At 32.1% G+C, this 22,371-nt stretch overlaps 4 protein-coding genes across 8 annotated transcripts; 2 read left to right on the forward strand and 2 right to left on the reverse strand.

Annotated features, from left to right (window-relative positions):
* The first annotated feature begins 472 nt into the window (after window positions 1-472).
* On the forward strand, window positions 473-3,246 carry LOC117212820 (protein PRRC1-B-like). 3 transcript variants are annotated; one of them, XM_033457876.1, is made up of 5 exons: window positions 473-736; window positions 1,108-1,587; window positions 2,239-2,341; window positions 2,419-2,776; window positions 2,846-3,246. In XM_033457876.1, the coding sequence occupies exons 1-5, from the start codon at window positions 646-648 to the stop codon at window positions 2,957-2,959; spliced, it is 1,146 nt and encodes a 381-aa protein (XP_033313767.1). In that variant the 5' UTR covers window positions 473-645; the 3' UTR covers window positions 2,960-3,246. The 3 variants fall into 3 exon arrangements, with proteins under 3 accessions (XP_033313767.1, XP_033313768.1, XP_033313769.1); XM_033457877.1 differs by having other exon boundaries at window positions 1,108-1,575; XM_033457878.1 differs by having other exon boundaries at window positions 497-736; window positions 1,156-1,587.
* Window positions 3,247-3,432: 186 nt separating this feature from the next.
* Window positions 3,433-9,283, reverse strand: LOC117212818 (translation elongation factor 2). Its single transcript, XM_033457871.1, has 14 exons — window positions 9,144-9,283; window positions 8,039-8,253; window positions 7,771-7,964; window positions 7,267-7,475; window positions 6,949-7,182; window positions 6,760-6,873; window positions 6,408-6,554; window positions 5,969-6,209; window positions 5,608-5,775; window positions 5,135-5,424; window positions 4,851-5,060; window positions 4,602-4,784; window positions 4,261-4,518; window positions 3,433-4,024 (listed from the first exon to the last, which is right to left on the reverse strand). The coding sequence occupies exons 1-14, from the start codon at window positions 9,144-9,146 to the stop codon at window positions 3,956-3,958; spliced, it is 2,535 nt and encodes an 844-aa protein (XP_033313762.1). The 5' UTR covers window positions 9,147-9,283; the 3' UTR covers window positions 3,433-3,955.
* A 6,951-nt stretch (window positions 9,284-16,234) lies between these two features.
* LOC117212801 (myb-like protein D) lies at window positions 16,235-20,977 on the forward strand. 3 transcript variants are annotated; one of them, XM_033457845.1, is made up of 6 exons: window positions 16,236-16,509; window positions 17,685-17,815; window positions 17,903-18,152; window positions 18,215-18,330; window positions 18,440-18,838; window positions 19,283-20,977. In XM_033457845.1, the coding sequence occupies exons 3-6, from the start codon at window positions 18,007-18,009 to the stop codon at window positions 20,758-20,760; spliced, it is 2,139 nt and encodes a 712-aa protein (XP_033313736.1). In that variant the 5' UTR covers window positions 16,236-16,509; window positions 17,685-17,815; window positions 17,903-18,006; the 3' UTR covers window positions 20,761-20,977. The 3 variants fall into 3 exon arrangements, with proteins under 3 accessions (XP_033313735.1, XP_033313734.1, XP_033313736.1); XM_033457844.1 differs by having other exon boundaries at window positions 16,235-16,509; window positions 17,685-17,819; window positions 18,440-20,977; XM_033457843.1 differs by having other exon boundaries at window positions 16,235-16,509; window positions 18,440-20,977.
* On the reverse strand, window positions 20,514-21,666 carry LOC117212815. Its single transcript, XM_033457867.1, has 3 exons — window positions 21,557-21,666; window positions 21,368-21,486; window positions 20,514-21,212 (listed from the first exon to the last, which is right to left on the reverse strand). The coding sequence occupies exons 1-3, from the start codon at window positions 21,561-21,563 to the stop codon at window positions 20,994-20,996; spliced, it is 345 nt and encodes a 114-aa protein (XP_033313758.1). The 5' UTR covers window positions 21,564-21,666; the 3' UTR covers window positions 20,514-20,993.
* Between the last annotated feature and the right edge of the window lie 705 nt (window positions 21,667-22,371).

The raw sequence follows: 22,371 nt of genomic DNA on the forward strand, positions 1-22,371 counted from the left end.
CGGATACTGTTCGATGAACTCTCACGCTCGTAATCGCGTCCGTTTATTTATACTGGTGGAAAATTTGTATTCGACTACGTTTGACGGTTGTATGTAGCGGCGACATTGTTTTGCCCGGAGTTTATTGATCCTTACAATACTTGTAACCTAACGATCTTAATACTCCGAGGCAAAACAACAACAGAATTTGAATTGTCCTGACTCGCGTGCCACTACAGAAGTAATATAGCATCATGCTAACCTATAAAATACGCTAAAAGTGCTCAATTTTACGTACGGATAACTCTTGAACCGCTTGATTTCTAAAGTTAAGACTTGAATTTTTGGATCCTACGCGTCGAAAACTATCAAATAACAAAAAAAGTTAACTTCTAACTAAATAAAATTTTCTATCACTCAAATAAAGTCAATAATAGATATAAGATATAGGAATATATGTGAATATGTATACATGTAGACTAGTTCCTATCTTCAGACTGTTTCAAGATGATGAAGTTGGTCACTTGCAGCTTGTAGCTTGCAGCTCATAATTGTACATAGTCAATCCATGTACATATTATGTCTCTTGCATACATAGCTGCGTATAGAAAATTTACAATATAGTTTTGGACATTTAACGTGTAAATTTAGAAAAGTTAATCAACAATGACTGACGATTCCAATGGAGAATCCACATTCGAATTTGTCGAAAGAAGGACAGATGAATCGTCTACATCTGGAGAAATCGTAAAAACAGGTAAGAATGAAAGGCAAAACATAAACACCTGCGTATCTGTCAAATTCCTTCGCAAGTAAAAAGATTCATGTTCACTCTAATTGGCTGCTAGTTTTCCGTGTAGTGCAAAAGATTTTGGAAGAAAACTATAAAAAATTAATTCTTGAGAAATATAATAAACATAAAAATATTATAACATAAAATGAATGTAATTATGTATCTTATGGTAAAACATTCTATGATATACTATTTAAACGAACAATAAATTTTATTTGGTAAATAGGACAAAAATAACTTATTACTTGATGAAGGTTTGTTTATTTATTCAGATACACTAATGTATCAGGACAATGTGTCATTTATATAAGTAATATAAATAATGTAATTTCCAGATTCTTTTAGCAGTTTGTCTTCATCAACATCTTTATTAATGCCATTAGGTGTGTCAACATCTACAGGAAATTTGTTATCAAATGTACCACCACCTAGTGCATTGCCTATTTTTATTTCAAACCCTGGAACATTGTTATCAGAAAGGCCTAATAATTTAGAATCATCTTCACAAAAGAAGCTTCATGAACAGGAACCTAATAAATCAATGTTAAATACTGTTATTCAATCTAAACCATTACAGCAAGAAACACATCAAGTAATTACAACTCCTATTGTTACTCCGTCCATACAAAATGTACAAACTACAGTGCCATCAGAAAATATAGTCCAAGATTCAGGAATGGTTGGAGGTGGTCTACTGTCATGGGTTAAAGAAACAGTAGTAAATAGTAATGTATTAAGCAAAGTTGCAGAAAAAGCAAAGAACAGTGTTAATACTATGATCACAACATTAGATCCTCAGATGCGTGAGTTCATTTGTAAGTAAGAAAGCTACTAATCCTGACATGCAAGTAAAAGCAATTTAATCCTTTTCTATTTTGTAAATTTCTTGATCATTTCTCCTGGCTTGAGTGTTTTGTCAATTTCCTATCTAAATGTATGTCATTGTATCTATTAGATTATATTATTGCATCATATCTGAAAGGAACATATATATGTACTGTGTTATTTTTGGATGATCTAAAAACCAAACTTAATTTAGTGAACTGTGCTGTGTGCTGTTTATCTGTCATTTACAAAATATTTTTCCTCCTTATTTTTCATTTATTAAGTAGCTGAAATTATAACATTTATATATGTGAAATTGTGTTCCAAATCACACATAAAATAGAGTGATTGTTCAATTTGCATTACAAATAAAGTGATAATTAAAAATAGTAATTAAAGTAACTTTATAAGCAAAATTTTCATTAACATATGCCTATGCACAGTGTTGTGGAGAAGTAATTGTTGAAAACAACTTGTAATAATTTCATTGTATTTTAATAAAATGGCAATTAAAATTTGAGGAACAATATATAGATTCTACACTATTTATATGTGAATGTAAATAGCAACATCGTGACTGTGCAACATGTTAGTTCATTTACAAACATATATGCAGGCTCTGTGGAAAATATACTTTTCAGATTCTGGTGGTGATATGGAGATTGTAGTTGCATCAGATAAAGATGTTAAAATAAGTTCTGTTCGTCAGGCTTTTCAAACAGTTTTTGGGAAGGCAACAGTAACGTGAGTAATAATTATGAATTGTATTCATTTAATTCTATACTGTTATATTTTCATTAAAAGAGTTGATTATTTTGTAGTGGTATATCAGTGGAAAGTTCAGCTGTAGCTGCTCAACCAGTTGGTTTTGCTGCTGGTGTGAAAGGAGCAGAAGAAAGAATTAATTCTGCTCGAAATATTCCGACTCTTCCAAAAGATATACCTATAATTGCAGTAGAAAATTTTCTGTTAGAAGTTGGTGAAGATAAATGGTATGATTTAGGGGTGATACTTCTTAATGATCCGAAACGTAATGTGAATTTGCAAACGTTCACTCAAATGACTCCAGTGCCAAGTCAAATAGTAACAATGGCACAAGAAGCCACACCTGAAGATTATCCTCTTAAATGGTCTGGATTGTCAGTTACTGTTGGTAGTTTAATGGCAAGCAGTTTACAGGTTGGTATAAATAAAGTAAACACGGTAATTGTATAATTATAATTCTAAAAAAGTAATATATCTTTGAAGGTTTCTCACAATGAATGGCATCATGCACTTACAGGAATTTCCAGAAGAGACATTATACTTTTAGCAGCTCAATCACTAGCTGGCATCTACAAAAACACAATTAATCCCATCTAAATTTTTATGAAAAATACATCGATGCAATTTATCAATGAATTGCGTTTTTGTAAATGCAACTATAATAATTTATAGAGTAACTTGAATCAATTATCAAAATTTATTTCTTAGACTCTTACTTTTTACGAGTAGCTAACATTTCATCACATTGTTGAATCCAATCCAATTAACGTAACATACTTATTAAATTAGTATTTATAAATTAAGGAAATGTATTTTAATTATATGTGGTAATATGTACAAAAAATTAATGGAATGAAGTCGAAATATATAAAAAAAATAGGTTTGGTATGTTGAATGTGATTATTTCATCACATATGAATTATTAATATTAGATGTATTGACACTATAGTATATTTTATTAAAATAAAATCATAATTTATACACAATTTGAACATAACTTTTTTTTACTTGTCCTAATTCTATCAGATTTTGGAATGGTTGGGTATTTTTAACAAAGACAATAAAAACACTTCCTCTCGTAATTTCATTTTTAATTTCTTGATGCATTTCGTTTCAATGAGTACATTGCTGTTGTAGATTTTTTGTTATCAATAACTTCGAAATTCGTCCAATCATTTGAAAATATCAACAAAAAATTAAAACTAATTGTGGTAAAAAAGCAATGTAAAAAATTACAATCTTTTGTTTTCATTTGTTATATGAAATTGGCAATAAGTTACCACAATAAAAATAACAATTGAATTCTTATCTGATGCTGATATGCTAAAAACATAAAGCCACAGGGATCTTAATAACATGTGGCATGCTTAATTAAATAAATGTATAAAATATTTCTCCTTGCGCCAACATGCGTACTTTCCATCATAATTACAATTTATTGTTTTTTTTCATATTTATAATCATGTATTTCTCATGTTTCTTTGCGCAAAACAAAGTTCATAATAAACCGATGCGGATTGTATACGGTCCGAGCAATATTAATTGAATTACAATATTTAAATAGATATTTAAATATGGTGCGCGAATCTATGGTTACAATTTGTCAAGGTATGCATTCAAATCTGGGAGACCTTCCTTCAATCCTTTTCTTTTACGTGTTTCCTGTAAGAACAAGGATTATTACACTTAATAGTAGTCAAATGTATCATGTCTCACAAAAGGAAGATATAAATTTGTATGTTTCCCTATTCAGGTATACTTGAATATGTCACTAGAATACCAAAACAAAAAAACAGTTTCTTTTCCACGAGATTAAAAATGGCAATGTATTGACATTTACTCATTACCATCAGTTATGACCGTGGGTAATTATAAATATTACAGAACAGATAAATTACCTGCACAACTTGATAAGGTCTAGAATTAGGTTCCATTGGATCACCGGGCAAGATCTGCCAATGATCGAACACACATTGAGGGAAAGCTTGTCCGCCGGTGTTAGAACGCAAGTCGGCAGTAAAACCAAAGGACTCATTAACTGGAAGATATGCTTTAACTACAAACATAGGTGTACCAGCAATCTGTTGTTCTTCGAATACGTGACCTCTTCTTCGGTTAAGCACACCATAGATACCACCGACAGCTGTTTCAGGGCACTATGACAATTTTATTACATTAGAATACAAAAATTTAACATACTAGTTATAAATTCTTCAGTAAATCATAAAACTAAATTTACCTGAATTTCGCATAAGTAAACTGGTTCCATAAGTCGAGGAGAGGCAGTGAGAAGACAAGCATAAAGGCAACGTCTTGTGGTAGGAATAATTTGACCACCACCTCTATGAATAGCGTCAGCATGTAACGTCACATCGTGAATGTTGAAACGCACACCTCTCAAGTTTTCTTCCGAAAGAACACCCTGTGAAATAATTATAAATAAAAAACTATTTCTGAATATCTTTTTCATTAATCTATGATATTATACCTCTTTCGTAGCCCATTGGAATCCAGCTACAACAGAATCCTTAATTTCGTTAAGATACTGTACTCCTTTTGTACAATCTACAAGAATGTTGGGTCCAGTTCCATCAGGTCCAAAGCACCAAATCTTCCTAGCTTCGGTTACATCGTAGTCATACTTTTCGTTCAAATAACGAGCACGTACTTTGAAGTCATCCCTTGGATTAACTTCACCCTATAAGATTATAAACATTTAATAGAAACAAAACAAGAATATCAATTATAAATTTTTATAGAATGGAAACATACACTATCGATATCTTCAGCGAGACCATCAGGCATAGGACACGCCATCATGAATAACCGATTATGCTTATTAGGTGATTTTGAAAGACACATCTGATTCGATTGTTCCGAAATTGTTTCTCTGTAAGAAACAACGGGATCCGATTTCTTAATGGGTATACAAGCATGATCTTCTTCCAAATCCTTTAAACAAATTTCAAGGTGCAGTTCTCCAGCACCAGCAATAATGTGCTCTCCTGATTCTTCAATAATACATTGTACCATAGGATCTGATTTCGCCAAACGTTTAAGACCTGAATACGAATTATTTTGTTAAAAAATATTAACACTTTTATTAAATAAAACTTAAATGACGATCACTTTCAGATTTTCAATTAAAATCATGGTTTATCATAACCCAATGCTCAAAATAAGGTTTCATCCTTATTTATACATTAAATTATAACAAATTATATTAAATCAATAAATAAATGTACCTTCAACTAATTTAGGTAAATCTGCTGGATTTTTAGGTTCAACAGCAACACGGACGACAGGTGAAACCGAAAATTTCATAACTTTCATATTGTGTGCATCCTTAAACGTGGTAATGGTACCAGTCTTCACTAAGAATTGATCAACGCCAACAAGTCCACAAATATTACCTGTTTTGAATGATAAAAATAATCTGTTGTAATTACACTTTTTATACGAAACAACATTTTAACATTATCAATTTAAGCGTCAGTTGGCCGTTCTATTGTCATTCAGAAAAGGTCAGAACAAAAGGTAGATAGAAACAATCATCATTGTACTATTACTTGAAAAGATTTGAAACCAAATGAAGGATTTACTGACCAGAAGGCACATCTTCAATCGCTTCAACGTAACGTCCCATCATCAAAATTGTACGCTGGATAGCTTTCTCATAAAGATCTTCTTTTTTACCCGGTTGGAAATTAGGTCCCATAATACGTGCTTTCATTCCAGTGCTTACTTTCCCAGAGAATACACGACCGAAAGCATAGAAACGACCTTTGTCGGAGGTCGGTACCATTTTCGAAACATACATCATGAGTGGCCCATTCGGATCGCAGTTCTGTAAAATAAGATTCCAATCGGATATGAAATCAACAAGTTCACTTTAAAGCTGAATTAAAAATTAAACTATACATATATCAATCAGTTACTACTCATATCTACCATATATAAGTCAGAACAGGTCTGTGAGATTTTCATCATATATAATAAAACTAATTAATATTTTTTATCTTAAAATTATATTATTTATACATACCTTAATACCAATTGCAGCCTCGTCATCAAGCGGACCTTCATACAACATTTCCATACGATATTTCTGCGCGGTAACAGGGGATGGCAAATGAATAGCAATCATCTGAAGCAAAGCTTCTCCAGCTGGTAACCATGTTCTCATGACAACCTAAAACGGATTATTATACTGATATATAATCACTCATGATATTTATTGATTAGTTAATTAAAACTAAAGTATTATCAGAATAAAATATTATCGGTCAAAGAAATTCTGTAGAGATGTCAGAAAAGTTTTTTTTTTAGAAGTCATCATAAATATTTCCAAAACATTGAAATGAATTAAAATGATAGTTTTATATAGAAAAAGTTACCTTAAGAAGAGCTTTGCCGTCTTTATCTTTATCTTCCGGTTTTAAAACAATTCCTAATTTTTGCAGCAGGTTGTCCGCTTCATCTTTTTTGTAATTCATTATACTATCAAATACCTGTTTTAATTTTGTATTGTTATTAGTAAAAAAAATGAATATTTATTTATTATAAGTAGTTAATGATTAACATACCTTATAAATTGGATCTAAGACGTACATGCAAAAGGAGCGTTTATTGTCTGTTTCCTTCTGCTTGCTCCACTTCTTAGTTTTGGGGTTAAAGAAAGATTCTCCCCATAATCTATTCATAAGTTTTACAACGTCAATTTTAAATTTCTCAGCATACATTTCAGAAAATTGTTTTAATGTAAACGCCCAACCATGAAGACCAGAACCAAAACCGACTGAACCTTTACTAGGATCTACCTATTTGCAACAAACATAATAAGAATATTAATATAAACGTAAGAAACAATGTTACATAGAAATAAAATTAATTCATTTACTTACTCTAACTTCACCCATAGGACCATCATCGTCCGAATATGTTGCAATAATAACGTTAACGTTTTCAACAATACGTTGGAAAGTTTGATAAAGATCTTCACTATCAAGCTGAAGTTCTAAAAGTGCTCTGTCCATTTTGTTCATGAACAACACTGGCTTTATACGTTCAGCAATAGCTTGACGAAGTACAGTTTCCGTTTGCACACAGACACCTTGACAAAGTATAAAGAAATTATGATTTTCACGAAACTATAAAAAGAAAACAAAATTCTTTCAAGTAAAATTGTAGCAATTGTGTCGTAGCGTGCTGGTCTCGGACATAAGGATAGAGGTCCACCAACAGCGTTTAAACACAGCTGCTATCATTTTAATCTTCTTCCATTGATGCACCATCAACACTGTCCATGTGCATCAGTCAGTTTAACCAACTGATATACTACAGAGTAACGCTTTTTGTGCTGGAAGGGGTATTAGTTTAATTCAAATTACATCATTTAAAGTACACACCAGATACACAATCAACAACCACAAGAGCTCCATCAGTTACTCGAAGAGCAGCAGTTACTTCACTGGAGAAATCAACATGGCCAGGTGAATCAATAAGGTTAATCAAGAAACCTTTTTCATCCTTGTCACGTTGATCAGGGTTTGTAATGAAAACTAAGTCTTTCTCTTCAAGTGCAAAGAACATAGAAATAGCTCTGCAATTAAAAATATTACTTGCAGGTAAGCAGTTAAAAACACCAACTGATAAGATTAAACAGATTAAACTTACGTGGATTTAATAGTAATACATCGTTCCTGTTCATCCTTGCGAGTATCTGTAAATCTGGTTTCACCAGCTTTAGCACCAGCAATAATACCGGCCTTAGACACAAGGGAGTCAGTCAAAGTTGACTTTCCATGATCAACATGCGCAATGACAGACATATTTCTGATGTTTTTCTTTTTGTCCATCATAGCACGTATCTCGTCTACCGTGAAGTTCACCTGTAACAAATAAAAGACTTTTTAATACTAAATATATAGAATTAACATGATTGTAACTGATTAAAGTTGATGAAACTGATTACAACATATTGATTAAAATTTTCTTAGTCTAAAATGACATATTCCACAAATTATTTTTTAATTTTATGCTATCAAATATATTATTTTCTTAATATGTTTTCAATATTTTCCTAAAATATGGAATATAAAGTTTGAAAAACAATTTTATCTCAGATAAAGGAAAAGATAAAATGATTTTCATACTGACCATATTAAAATCAAAGCTTCATAAATCTTGACAAATATGATCAATATTATTTAGAATAGAGAGAATTATATTCCTGTATGAATACTTTTTTTCGTTAGAGCTTGACCCTAAAGTGTCACAACTTCTTCATTTTCTATATACAGTGTGCAAGGTATTCGATGTGTTTTTTTTGTGCAATGATGCTTGTTTGGATTGTTCCCGCAAAGTTCCCAATTCACCAAAAACCATCGAGAACATTTTCTTGAAGACTCACGATGTTTCGAGAGCATGCTGCGATTTGTAACAAGAGACTACAAAACTCCATGACACGTTGCCTCTTGAACAAGAGACGAAACATATTTGAACTTCGAACATAGGGTAACTTTGAAGCATTGTGTCGGAAAATTTTTCAGGAATATTTCGCCAGAATTTTTGCTGAACCTTCAGAGATTTTAATCTTGGCATATCCATCGCGAGCCTCAAAATTCATCTTCAAAGGGAGTTGCGCAATCCCAAGTAATCCGCCAGTTTTCAATTTTTCCGAACCCAGGTGACACTCGGTCTTCAAAAATATTCATACCTCTGCACTCCATACATTGTACAGACTTACAAATTCGTTTTACTTTGGAAAGATTATACTCACCATTTTGGATGTAATCCGATTTCCGTTGGCCTTAACAGAAATATACGTGCAGCAACAATGGCGGACTCCCTAGGAAAGAACAGGAGTTCTGTGAAAGGAACGAACGTTTCGTACACGATAGAGGGCGTTCCTTGTCACGCGTATTTCGTGTTATGCACAGGGCCAATTGGAATTTTGTAATCCCTACCACGTGGCTTAATTTGCGCGCGCAGGTTACAACCGATTGTAGATGAGTTTAAAATGCAATCCGTTAATCTGTAGTAGTATAACAGCTATTGTTGTGCTCAGTGCTGCCATCTAATAATTTAAATTAAAATTGAAACAAAAAAAGGATTGATAATGAAACGAATGTTCTTCTAATTTATTTTTTTTCTTCGTTTGTTGTAAAGATTATTGAAGTAAAATTGTTTCATTTAGTGTTAGTAAAATTTTCGTATGAAGAGAGAAGGACAAGCAGAAAAAGAAAGAAAACAATTCAAAGGTTACGAAAAAAATATCGCTTAGATATGAATACGTTTATCATTGAATATTATTTTCTTATTCTGTCTTAGATGAAATATTCATATAAAATACTGCATTGGTTCAACAATAAAGTTATATAATCTATTATATTAGACATAGACAAGTGTACAAAAGACATATAATTACGTACATATTAAGAAAATAGAAACGATTGTGCGTTTTCTTGTAAAATGATTACTCTTAGAAACATTAATTTCGGTGCAGTGTACATTAACATCGTATATATTACATAATATGGTGTTCCACTCTTACAAAAAATAAATACACCATATTTCTATTATTAACCTTTTTGCTCTATCTATATGTCGGAGAAGAGTCAGGATTAGGGTTGTGGGCGTTTGATAAATCTTCATTGAAATTGGCCATCGTTGTGGTATAACAAAGGTACGGTCTAAACATGGAGAAAAGCGAGCCAGTGTACTTCACAAACTAGGAATTAAAGCGAATCGGAAGCAACGAGAAGGGTGTACAGCCCTTCGTCAGCCTCCGACTCGATATCGTGTATAAAAACATACGGTGGAGTCACGCGTTTCTCGTTGTTCACGTGAATCAACACGTGGCCAGAGGCGATGGCCATGGTAATAGATTTTTCAGAAACTTGTTGATGGCGATCAGATTTTCTGACGAAAATTATACCATGATAAATGGAAATAGGTAATTTCTCATGCGTGTTTTTTATATTATAGCATTTTTCCTTCAAATTGGAATTACGGGCTTCAATGAAAATAGGATTTCAGAATATAAGATTGCAATAAAGATAATTATCACTATTCTATACTACTAGAATATTTGGAAATTTCTACTACTTAAAAATAGTAATTTACCAATTACACCAGATAATAGCAACATTTTATACAAAATATTGTTTAAGTCCCTACGTTATGTAACTTAAAAATGGTACACCCACGCGTTAACATTTTGTCGATATTATTTTCCCTTATTATTTATTACCGAACTATCTGTATAAGATAAAACCAAAGAACAGGCTTAGAGAAAGTTGAAAAGATCAGGGTACAGCAGTTAATAATAAAATAAGCAGATTAGTTTTTATTACTGCACTACAAGCAGATTAGTTTTTATTACTGCACTACAAGCAGATTAGTTTTAATGCAGAGCATGTGTATGAAAACGCAAAGAATATGGTAGGACGTGTACAAAGAAATGTAAACCCAAATCCTATTTCTAAACCGAAAAATCCAGAATAAATTAAGATACCAAATTATTTGCAGTACTTTATTCAGCTCATATTACATTCTTCCAACTTGCGATCCGTTCTAGATGCTTTTACTACACTGTATTTCGTGATCCATTTCTTTGTTCCCATCTCGTTTTCGTCCTCGTTGCAGGGACTTTTCTATCGCGCTATATTAGATTTTATTATACCAGCCAGTTCATGGTTCCTTCCAGATGTTGCTCACCTACTAAACCATTTGTATCTTGTATCAACAGACAGGCCCATTTCCTTTAGGAAATTCCGAATTATCAGGCATGTAAATATGAAACCGGAATTTTTGTATAGAAAATACACGTTTATTGTATGGAAATGATTAAAAATATTTTATTCGAAGTATTGCCCATCGCTAGCTATACATTTTTCCCACCTGTCTGGCAATTGGTGGATGTCACGCCAAAAAAACTGTTGCTCTTTTGAGGCGAACCAGTCATCGAGCCATTTTCATACATTTTCGTAAGAAGTGAAGTGCTGGTCAGAAAGTGCATGTCCCATCGATGCAAATAAATAGTAATCGGACGGAGCCAAGTCTAGTGAGTACGCGCGTACGAAAGTATTTCCCAACTGAACGCTTCAATCGTTTCCTTGACCGGTTTTGCTGTATGCGATGGTGCATTATCATGAAGCAAAATTACTTTGTGTTGCCTTTTTTGATATTCTGGTCGTTTTTCACGCAAAGCTTGATTCAAATCGATCATTTGTTGTCGGTAGCCCTCAGTATTAACGGTTTCGCCAGGTTTTAACAGCTCATAATAGATCACACCCTTCTGATCCCACCAAACACAGAGCATTGTCTTCCGTCCATAGCGATTTGGTCTTGTAGTCGATGTCGGTGGTTCGCCTGGAGCTACTCATGATCTGTTACGCTTAGGATTCTCAAAATATATCCACTTTTCATCGCCAGTCACAATTCGGTGGAGAAATGACTTTCTTTTGTATCTGGCGAGCAGCATTTCACAAGTGGTTTTTCGGTTTTCCGGCTGTCTTTCATTCAGTTCATGTGGAACTCATTTTCCCACCTTCTGGATCTTTTCCATGGCTTTCAAACGTATGGAGACGGCTTCTCGTGTCACGTTTAATCGATCAGCGAGTTGTTGTTGCGTTTGAGCGTCATCCTCATCCAACAATGCTTGCAATTCGCTGTCTTGAAACTTTTTCGGTGGTCTTCCACGTTCTTCGTTCCTCACGTCAAAATTGCCACTTCTGAATTTTTTAAACCACACAAAGCACTGTGATTTACCAAGAGCATGCTCACCGTAAGCTTCGACAAGCATTCGATGCGATTCTGCAGCAGTTTTCTTCAAATGGTAACAGAAAATCAATGCTGTCCGCAAATCGTAGATTCCAGGCACAAAACTTGACATGTTCAATACTATTACAAACTATGCTGTTGTATGAAACTTGTATTGTTCTGAGTCGAAAATGTTTGTGAGATGTCAACAAAGACTTTTGGCATCAATGACGTAGTTTAGCGATAACTACATTATCAGCTAGGACTATCTATAGGCAAATTCCGGTTTCATACTTACAGACCTGATACATGTCCTCCCCGAGTTGTAAACCTAATGACTCCGAGGTCGGGTAAAAAACTCTGGGAAGGGACCAGCCGGAAGGGTACAATGGACAGACAAGACTCAACGGCTGATAGGGAGAATCAGCAACGAAGGAGGACAGTTCATCAACAGACCTCGTACTGTGCGGGTGAAATATTTCATTCTTAACAAGATCCTACCACCGCCGTGTTCATAACATTAAACGTTAGTTTTATACAACAAGTGTAAATAAAATGCTAAATTACACTAACACTCGATCTATTAAACTTATTCCACCTTGGGCGTTAGTTCATTCGAGGTACGCGATATCGACCGATCGGTTTGACCTGACCGGTTGCTCTTTAGTGGAGAATTCGCAACAGTCATAATCTTGTTCTCCTACAAATAAATGAAATTCTCTTTAGCCTCCTCTTCGTTAAAAATAACGAGTTTATATGAATAGCAAAAATCACGTCCAAATAGTCACTTTGTCCAAACGTAATCATTTTGATTATCATTTTCAAATAAAAGATGTCCAATTAGTTAGCTGCAATCAGCGGAAAGTATCGTTAGGTATCTAGGTTGTTTTGTGGTTGTTTGCCGAAGGGTGCAGGGTATTTACGGGATGATATTTAGAGACAACAGAGAAGGGGTGGCTTTCGATCATGGTATTTCTCGCTACGAGCATCTCTCAATACCAGTATCGGTTATACACACTATGCCTGCGATACCAGGAGTACAAAACGTGGCCGGGGTGCGTCGAGCGACCGTTTTAATTATCCACCGAAGTAATTACAAAGAGCCGACGGACCATCGGTCGATAAGTCAAGAATCATTTCACCAATACTTCATATCTATTCCGTTTCTTCTTCGCTTCCTGTGTATAGAAATACACTTACTCGCGCAAAGTAAACTACTGGAACAACGCTGGAATACCTTCAAGTTTTCTATTCTTCTTTCCCGAAACGCTTCTCCTCTTAATTAAGCGTTTTTCCGTATGCGAAAGTTTTAATTACCGCACTGGATGGAAGTAAAAATTTCGCTGTTTTTATCCACCACGATATCTCTTAAGTTGCAACTAGATGTTTATGAAATTTAACAAACAGGAGTCATATTTTAGTATCTTGGAATTTTTATATCGATCTTTCAGATGCTCAAGTGGAAGCTTTCTTTAGTTCTTATTCTCGTAACAGATTATAATTAATTCATGATTCGTGATATACAATCTCTATTCATCCTACCATAGAAGTATCGCCATTAATAATAGTAATTAATAATACCACAGAGAATAATAAATCAAACTTCCTTCCTTCCCAACCAAACTATCCACAAATCGTTCTACACCCGTTTCAAACTTCCACGTCAAACTTTACTACACCAAAAGTTTCCTCAACTTCAATTTTTACCATCGAAGAAGCACTATCATTGAGCATCACTGCGAACGATAATAGAACTTCTCCTTGTAACCCAATCGTTTGCGAACCTCCGCGAGCTAACCTACGCTGCACGATCTTTAAATTTATATATTTTGAAACAAACAACCCTCCGTACTCGCAACCAAAGAAGTATCGCTAACTATCATAGTAATTAAGAAATCAACCTCCCTCTTCGTTCATCCGCACTACCCACGAATCAATCTCCATTCCACAACTTCAAACTCGTATAGCGCATCCTGTCCAAACCAAAACCTTCCTCAACTTTCATTCTCGCTACCAAGAAATTCAACCTCAAACTCCACGCTCTCACAACCCTCTCAAACCTTTACGACTTCGTCAACTTCTGCCTCCTACTACTATCTCCCCCCCCCCCCCCCAAAAAAAAGGAAAAAGACGAAAGAAACAAAAAAAGGCAAAAGCAAACAGAGGACAAAGAAAGATGCACGACCACAATGTCTCGTTACTTCGCGACGATATTCACCCCCGGATCCACGACGTGTACACGTATATCTACGATGTATAACGGATGTAACGTGTAGAAGGGCGATCGAAGGCGATGAAAAAGCGGGACATGTGCGAAACTAAGGTGACAGGACGGATGATAGACGTACGTAAGGACAGACGTACAGACGGCCGATGTCGATGGTGGCAAACTCGCGGAGGCACGGAGGAAGATGAGGTCGAAGGTAACCCGACACCTGGCCGCACCGAAGGTAACGTGAGAGCCCCTTTACCCCCCCCCCCCCCCCTCTGTTCCTTTTTCTACCACCTCTTCTAGCCTCCTCGCCGGCTGCTCGTCCTCCCGTGGCCACGATCCATCCTCTCGTATACTCATCCGCGGAATCGTGAATCCATTGGAAGGACAGAGACGAGCTTACACTTCTTCGTCGTCCCTTATCTACCTTCGTGAAAGAGTCCCTTCGAGGTTGGGAGGCGCGAGAGAACTCAATTATGTCCCATGGGGTGAAAACTGACGGCAAGCTTTTTTGCCTAGAACCTTTATTACGTAGGTAATTAAGAAGCCTGACTTTTGGATGACTCGAAGATGGTAGTTACGTTTTATCTGAGAGGTGAGAAATTTAGGGTGGTTTTACGAAGGGATGTTGAATCTTCTAGGTATTTGTCGTATAGTATGACAACAATAATATAATGTTTATTGCAGTTTCAGGTTGCACGGGAGTCAAAGAACGGACTTGGTTTAGTAAGAACAGCTTACGATTAGTCTTCTCTCCACGTCGCAATCTTACCGCGTTCTGTAATACTTGTTGTATGTATAGATGGACTGCAGTTTTTTTTACGAGAATTTGTATTTTTGTAAATACTTAATTACGTAAATGGGAATTGAAGCAGAAAATTATTTCATCCATTGAATTAGTATTCATAGTGTCTAATTCTATAGTTGGAAAGCATTGTCTTTTTTGCGTTCAGTGAGTAATTTTAGTTATATCGTAGTTAGTTAGGACTAGTGTTTATATTTTGATATATCTATGGTAATAAAATTTTGTTATCAGATTAGTTAATTGGTGCGTAGAATTGTTGTAAGAGAATATGTTGACGGTGGAGCAAGAAGTTAGAAAGTTGTTAGTTTCCGTAAATTCAAGAGACATTATTTGTTCTTAACAGTAGTCAGACTAGCAAGAAGTGTTTTACGGTCATTGAAGAGGCAAAACGATAGATTGCTTCGTCGTTTCTCATCGTTTTCAGACAGCATTAAGTTATATCGTGTAGTAGAACTCTTGTCTGATATAGTATTTATAAATATTGAAATCATGAAATATAATAACAGTCGCATATAAACAGTCGTAACATCTTTTTTGCGTTTCTTCCTTAAGAGCAACCTTAGTTTCCTTTATTATATTGTACTAATTCAATACTTATCCATCATTATGTGTGTCTTATGATCTTCTATTAAAGCTATTTTACAATACCAATAAAACATCGATATTCAACGTCATGAAAACACAATTTAGATATGGAAGTCTCGAGCAAGACTTATATCAACCCTTTGCACTAGGAAGACTCCAACTACGGCACCGTGTATGTAAACATATGTTCAGAATAGATAGGTATTGCTTTAAGGTGATGGTATCCAATGATACGCGATAAATATATACGAAGGGCAAAGAATTATATTTTCGTTAGATAGGGAAAAATATTTTTCCATTCGCTTCTCGATGCATTTTGCATCTTGAAAAAGAAAATCGAGGGCCATAATCATTTCTCTGTTTTTCACACGCTTTCGAAGTCTTATCGATATTCTTCATCGTTTTGGAACATAACAGGGACTTAGAATCCCTGTTTACTAAACAGTCACAACCTCAATAACCTCTGTCATCGCAATGTCTCCTGCTCTGCGATGCTGTATCTTAATATTTTTGTAATCAATAAAAAAGAAAACAATTTATTTGTAGTCTTCGGTTAAACTTTTAAGCAATTTTTATGTTTTTTCGACCTTACCCATCACTAGTTTCTACACCGCCCCTCTTGTCGTATATACGCACGTTTCTCCCACCAAGAGCAGTGGAGAAGTAATGTGTGTATAGTTCGGCCGTTGCTCTTATTCTTAGTGCACATTTTTTGGCTGACTTTTTAACATTGCATGAATTGCATCGGTGATCTCCCGACTCATCTCTGTTGCTACATGCGTAAGTACAACATGTGTACATGTATACATTCAAAGAAAATTGCTTGTCATTTGAATGAAAAAAGAAAATTTTCCTTTTATAATAAATTCTTTCGTAGAATGAGAATAGATATTTCCGTAAGAGAGTATTAATCCAATCTGTCTTATGTAAGTTACTGACTTTTAATACTGATTTCTAATGTATATATATATATTCTTAAGTTTTAACTAGATGAATTTCCACTAACTACATATATAGTTGATTATATTTATATAATACATTTGTTATATTTTGTTACTTACCAATCAGGGTTTTGAATATTTCTATTGCTATTTTTTTTTCTTGAAAGTAAAATATAAGATTAAATTTATGTACATAAATGTGTTTGTAAAAATAAAATCTACATTATATATTGTATTAACTTCCCAACTGTTTATTTCTGACTGTCAGTTTTGACTTGAATCAAGCATAAGTTCATTTACATAGCAGTTGTTTCTTAATTATAGTAAAGATTTTAATTTTTTCCTTTTATTATTTCAATTAAGTGTGTACAAGATGTAATAAAATATATTTTTACATATTCTTATATAGAGGTTATGTAGATAAATTTGTATTAGTTATTATATGTATATAATTTTTATTTATAAACATGAAGTACTAAGTTTTATATTTCTATCACTTTTAGTACAGACCTACACTTATATTGTAATGTTTTTATCATGAAGAACTTTTATTAGTATGTACTTAATGTTTATGAGATATTATAATTTAAATATTCTTTCTTTTATCTAGAAAAAGTTCGTCGATCAAGTTTCTGGTATTGATAATTAAACAACAAATTCTCATTAATGTCGCCCATATTCCCTAAAGATGTGTCTTCAACTGAAATGTTTTTTCGAACTGTAAATGGAAGTAAATTAAAGCTCATTGATAAAAGTACAAAGGCTAGAAATGTTATGAAATTTGTTTTATATAGGAACATACAGTTGAATGTGAATAAAACTCTCCTTTTGTTATTTGTAACAGTAGTTTTATGGAAGGCATTTAATATCTTCATACCCTTTCTTGCATGTGCATTAGTATTGATACTACAACTCATCTGTTTTGTTGCTTCTGTAAATAAAGGTCTGTTAACTAATTATAATTACTATAATCTCTTTATTTTCATTATGTTAATTTCAATATTTTATTTACAGATACACTAACAGTGGTAGAATTTGTTGGTATATATACTGAAGGAAAAAGAATATTTCATGGTTCTAGTTCATGTGAATTTATTCCGTGGGATATAGTGGTGGATATATTTATTAATGAAGTTATAACAGGAGTTGGTATTAAAAATTCATAATGTGATATAGTAAAATAATTTATAAAAATATGTGTTATTTAAATAAATGAATATATGTTGTTTCAGCAAAAAGTATTGTATTATCTTACAATTATAATAAGAGATTCACTTGGAGGAAAAGATTCAATAAAATTAGTTCCCTTATTTCAAAATTTAATACCTGAAAGAAAATGCCTGGAATATATCTACGAAAAACTAGCTGGATTGATTGGACCCAAAAAGAGAAAAATCTAACTTTAACAGTGCCTGGCTCATACTGGTTGTGTCATAAGACCAATATATACAAATTTATTTTTAGGTATCACCGCACAAATAGGTAAATATTGCTAATAGTAAAGCATTAGTAAGAAAATAGATTTCTAATTTGTACATTTGCAGAAATATAAAACAATTTAATTATGGAAAAGAATTAATGAAAGTTATTAGAAAGATTATCAAAAATCCACCTTCCCAGAAACAACAATTTGGTACAAGTCATCTTTTAGTTACTTTCGGTATCCTTTTCTCTATGTGCAAAATAAATATAATTTTTAACTTGTTAATAATATTAAATTTTTTGAACTTATTATTAAAATTTTCTTAACTATAATTCATAATACGTAGAACATACACCATGGACTAGACAAGATAAAATGTTTGCATTAATGAAGTTTAGAGAACGATCGGTTGTAGCATTTTCTTGTGCATTTATATTAACTATAACACCCATTGATTCTTTAAGAATAGAACTGAATTCAGAAAATATAATTTCTTCTGATCGTTCTTTAATCTATCAGAATGAAAGTTCAAATGATACATACGAACGTGAAAATAAAAATGAGAAAGAAAGTAAAAAATATTTAAAGCATTCCTCTAAAGATGATTCTTCAAAGACAGACGTGCAATGTAATAATATGCAAGAAATTTTAGGATGTGAAAGTAAAAACATTCAAGCAAATAATAATATAGGAAATACTAATTTAAAAAAGTTATTATTAAATGAAGAAACAGTAAAACAAACAGGTAACAGTGAAGATACAAATAAATTCTGTAAACATTTAAATATGTCACCTAAACATAGTATAAAACTAAATGATAAAATGAACGAAAGTAATGTTAACTGTTTAGAAGATAGTAATATTAAACATCAATTATCAGATGATAAGATAAAAATCAATAACTGTAATATTGGAAAAGACAAAAATAATTCTGTATCAAATAATAGTAAAATGTTAAATAATAGTAGCGTTGTTGATGATATAAATACAGATTCTGTTAATTTGCCATATCAGTACTTGATAGAAAAAGAAATAGAAGCTACAAAAGAGAATATGTTAGAATTAAATGCAAAAGATATTACAAACCATATAGAAGCACATTCAGATATTACCAAAATACAAGATTTATCTTGTCCTAAGAAAAAGAGCTATGTATTAGATAATGTACCACGATCCTCTGATATTACAGATTTAGTAATGGAAGGATTAATGTTTACAATTCGTCAGGACCAAGATACTGTAGCAGTTATAGAACAAAAAACTAAGTTGGAGATTGATGAAGTATTGGAAAATTCTGAAAAAATTGAGACAAAGGAAGGTGAAAAGTGTTTACGAAATTCTAGTTTACTTGGCTTGGAAAACTTAATAACAATGCTTGAATTACCAAAAGGAAATGAACCTGGAGATAAATATCAAAATATAGTTAGTCAGAAACCTACTTTGAGGAATCAGTCTATGAGAAAACACTTATTTAACAATGTAAAACATCCTTTAACAAATAATAAAATTAAAGAACAAAATAGTACAATTGAGTTAAAACACATGCAATGGTATCCTTTTAATAATTCTATTTCAGCTAGTACTAGTTATTCAAATAATGATAACATAGATATTACAAATAAACGTCGCTATTCCGAAATATATGATAATTCTAAAGATGAAGAGGATGCGAAATTTATAAAATATAAAAATTTGAAGTATGAAGAAGAAGAAGAAGATATAATACCAGAAGCATTACAAAATGAAACATGTAAATTATCTACATTATCTCTTAAAGCAGATAAGTCTAAAGATAAATTAAACCTTATACCAAATAAAGATTTATTAATGAATGACGTTAATAATGAAGAGTTAATCAAATATGAAATAGATAAGGATGAACTCAAATCTTCTTTTAATAATAATTTACATCCTAAAAAATACACAAAAGGTGATTGTCCAAATTCAGTATCTATTGACTCTCAAATAAATAAAGCACAAAAATTGCATAATAATGCAGTATGTGAATCTAAATTTCATGATACAAACAAGTATAAATCAAATGTTCCAGTAATTATCTCAAATCAAATTATTAGTCTAAATGAAATACCTTTGCCCTTACAAAAAATACTTAAAAATAAATTATCAATAAAACATAATTCCTTAAATGATAAAACTAAAATAAACAAAGATAATATTGAGATTCACGAAACACAACCAGGTCAAAATGCAAGTAGTATTTCCAGTATACAATTAAAAAATCAAATTTTAAATAGTCATACAGAGACATCGTCAAAAGATCATGAAAAATTTGTACAAGATAGTAGAAAAACATATAATGAAAACATATCATCCTCAATATTAAAAACGGAAGAAAAATGTTCCAACAGTTCCAAGAACATCATGGAGTTAAACGAAGAGAAATCACAAAACCAGAATAATTATATTGACAAAACAAGATTGTCATCAAATAAAATAAAAGATGTTACACAAGAATTTTATAAACAGTTTTCACATTTGCAGAAAGAAAAAGCTCTAACAAATCAAAAACGCCTTAGATCAAGCAGAAAATCGTTGAATTATGCTAACAATGGTGAAATGCATATACAAATGGCCAAATTTTTTCAAGATATTACAAGAGGAGCCAAGGTTGTTGTAACACGTATAAGTGTAAATAAATATTCATAGTTTAATAATAAAAAATTTATCTTCAACAGTAGAAATATGTCAAATTTTCATATTTATCAACAAGTTAATTTATAGATTTAGTACTGTTATATTTAGAACATAAAACTTTCATATTTATCTATCACTTAATTTATGCATTTAGTAGTAATAAATATAGTATTTTTTGTACATGTGTTTTATTCAATGGCTAAATTTCAAATAAATATATATAACACTATCTAGAATGATTTATTTTAGCTTTCCAGTAACTTGTTGACCCAACATGTCTTTTCTCGTTCAATTTGATCCATGACAGCTTTTAAATTATTCAACTTGTTTACAACATCTCGTAATTTAAAATCTAATTGGTCAAAGCACATTTCATTTTTATTAAAATCAAGATTCAGACATTTATTTTGACTCAAAATAAATGGTTCATTTATTGCAGTTGATTTTTTAAACACCTTCAGCATCTGCAAAATATAATGTGTTTATAATTGCAATAATTTTTTTAAGTTTTAAAGCATGTAAAACTTGTCATTATTTCAAGTAAAAAAAATAAATATAACAAATAAATTCATTACATAGATATATTTAAGAAACAGAATCCATTATAAATATTTATTACATTTATCTCATTTTTTAATTTGATAGATTTTTGAAGTTCGTCGGCACATCGTAATGGATACCGTTCTCGAGCATCACATAATTCAAAAAGTGCATCTTCGCACTGTTTTTCGACGTTGTCTAAAAGATAAAGATAAGGAGATAAACAATTCTTACTTGTTTTAACCTTGTTCAAGTTCCTTGCACTTACCCATCATTGATAACGTTTAGACTGTAGTATCTCAATTAAAAGTGATATTATTTTGTATTAACAGAGAGATTAAAATTTCCTCTCTAGTATTAATTTGAAAATAAAAATGAGCGATAATAAACGAACTTGCTTGTATTAATATCTTCAGCGCCATCAGGTAGCAAATAATATTACAAGAAATTTAAACAGAAATGTTTAAATCAATTTATTCCGTTCTCAATTTATAACTCTTTTTTACATAATAATAGTTTTATTTATATGATACTTTTTAATATATAAAAGATCGCCTGAATGAAATATTTATACTTGATCTAATGTTCTTGTTTCCTTTCTTTTAAAATGACATCAATCTTGTTTTAATCTAACCTAGATAAACATTTATTTAATATCATTTTAACATATATAATAATTTTAATGAATTATCATAAGTATTATATGTTAGAGAAATTCATTGTACTATAAGAAAGATAGAAACATCTCCATTTAGATGTGAATAAAAATGCTACTGTTTGTTGTAAAAGAGTCAAATAGTATATACTTTTCTTAATATATAATAGTTATTGATACAATATTATCAATGATATAAATATAATTCATTCGAATAATTAATAATTAAAATTGTAATTAATGTGTCATTCGAAAGTTAAAATTAGTTCAAAAGAAAATATTCAAATCAAAGGTTAACCATTTAATCAATTGATGATAAGTAAGAGATATAAATAACTATTTAAAATTTTGCTGAGTTGTCAGTATAAATAAAATCTTCTGGTCAACGGAAATTGTTAATATCACCACCTTCCGTCCGCGTGGCATTT

This window comes from Bombus bifarius, unplaced genomic scaffold (genome assembly GCF_011952205.1).
Source record: "Bombus bifarius isolate JDL3187 unplaced genomic scaffold, Bbif_JDL3187 scf7180000008379, whole genome shotgun sequence".
Classification (NCBI taxonomy): domain Eukaryota; kingdom Metazoa; phylum Arthropoda; class Insecta; order Hymenoptera; family Apidae; genus Bombus; species Bombus bifarius.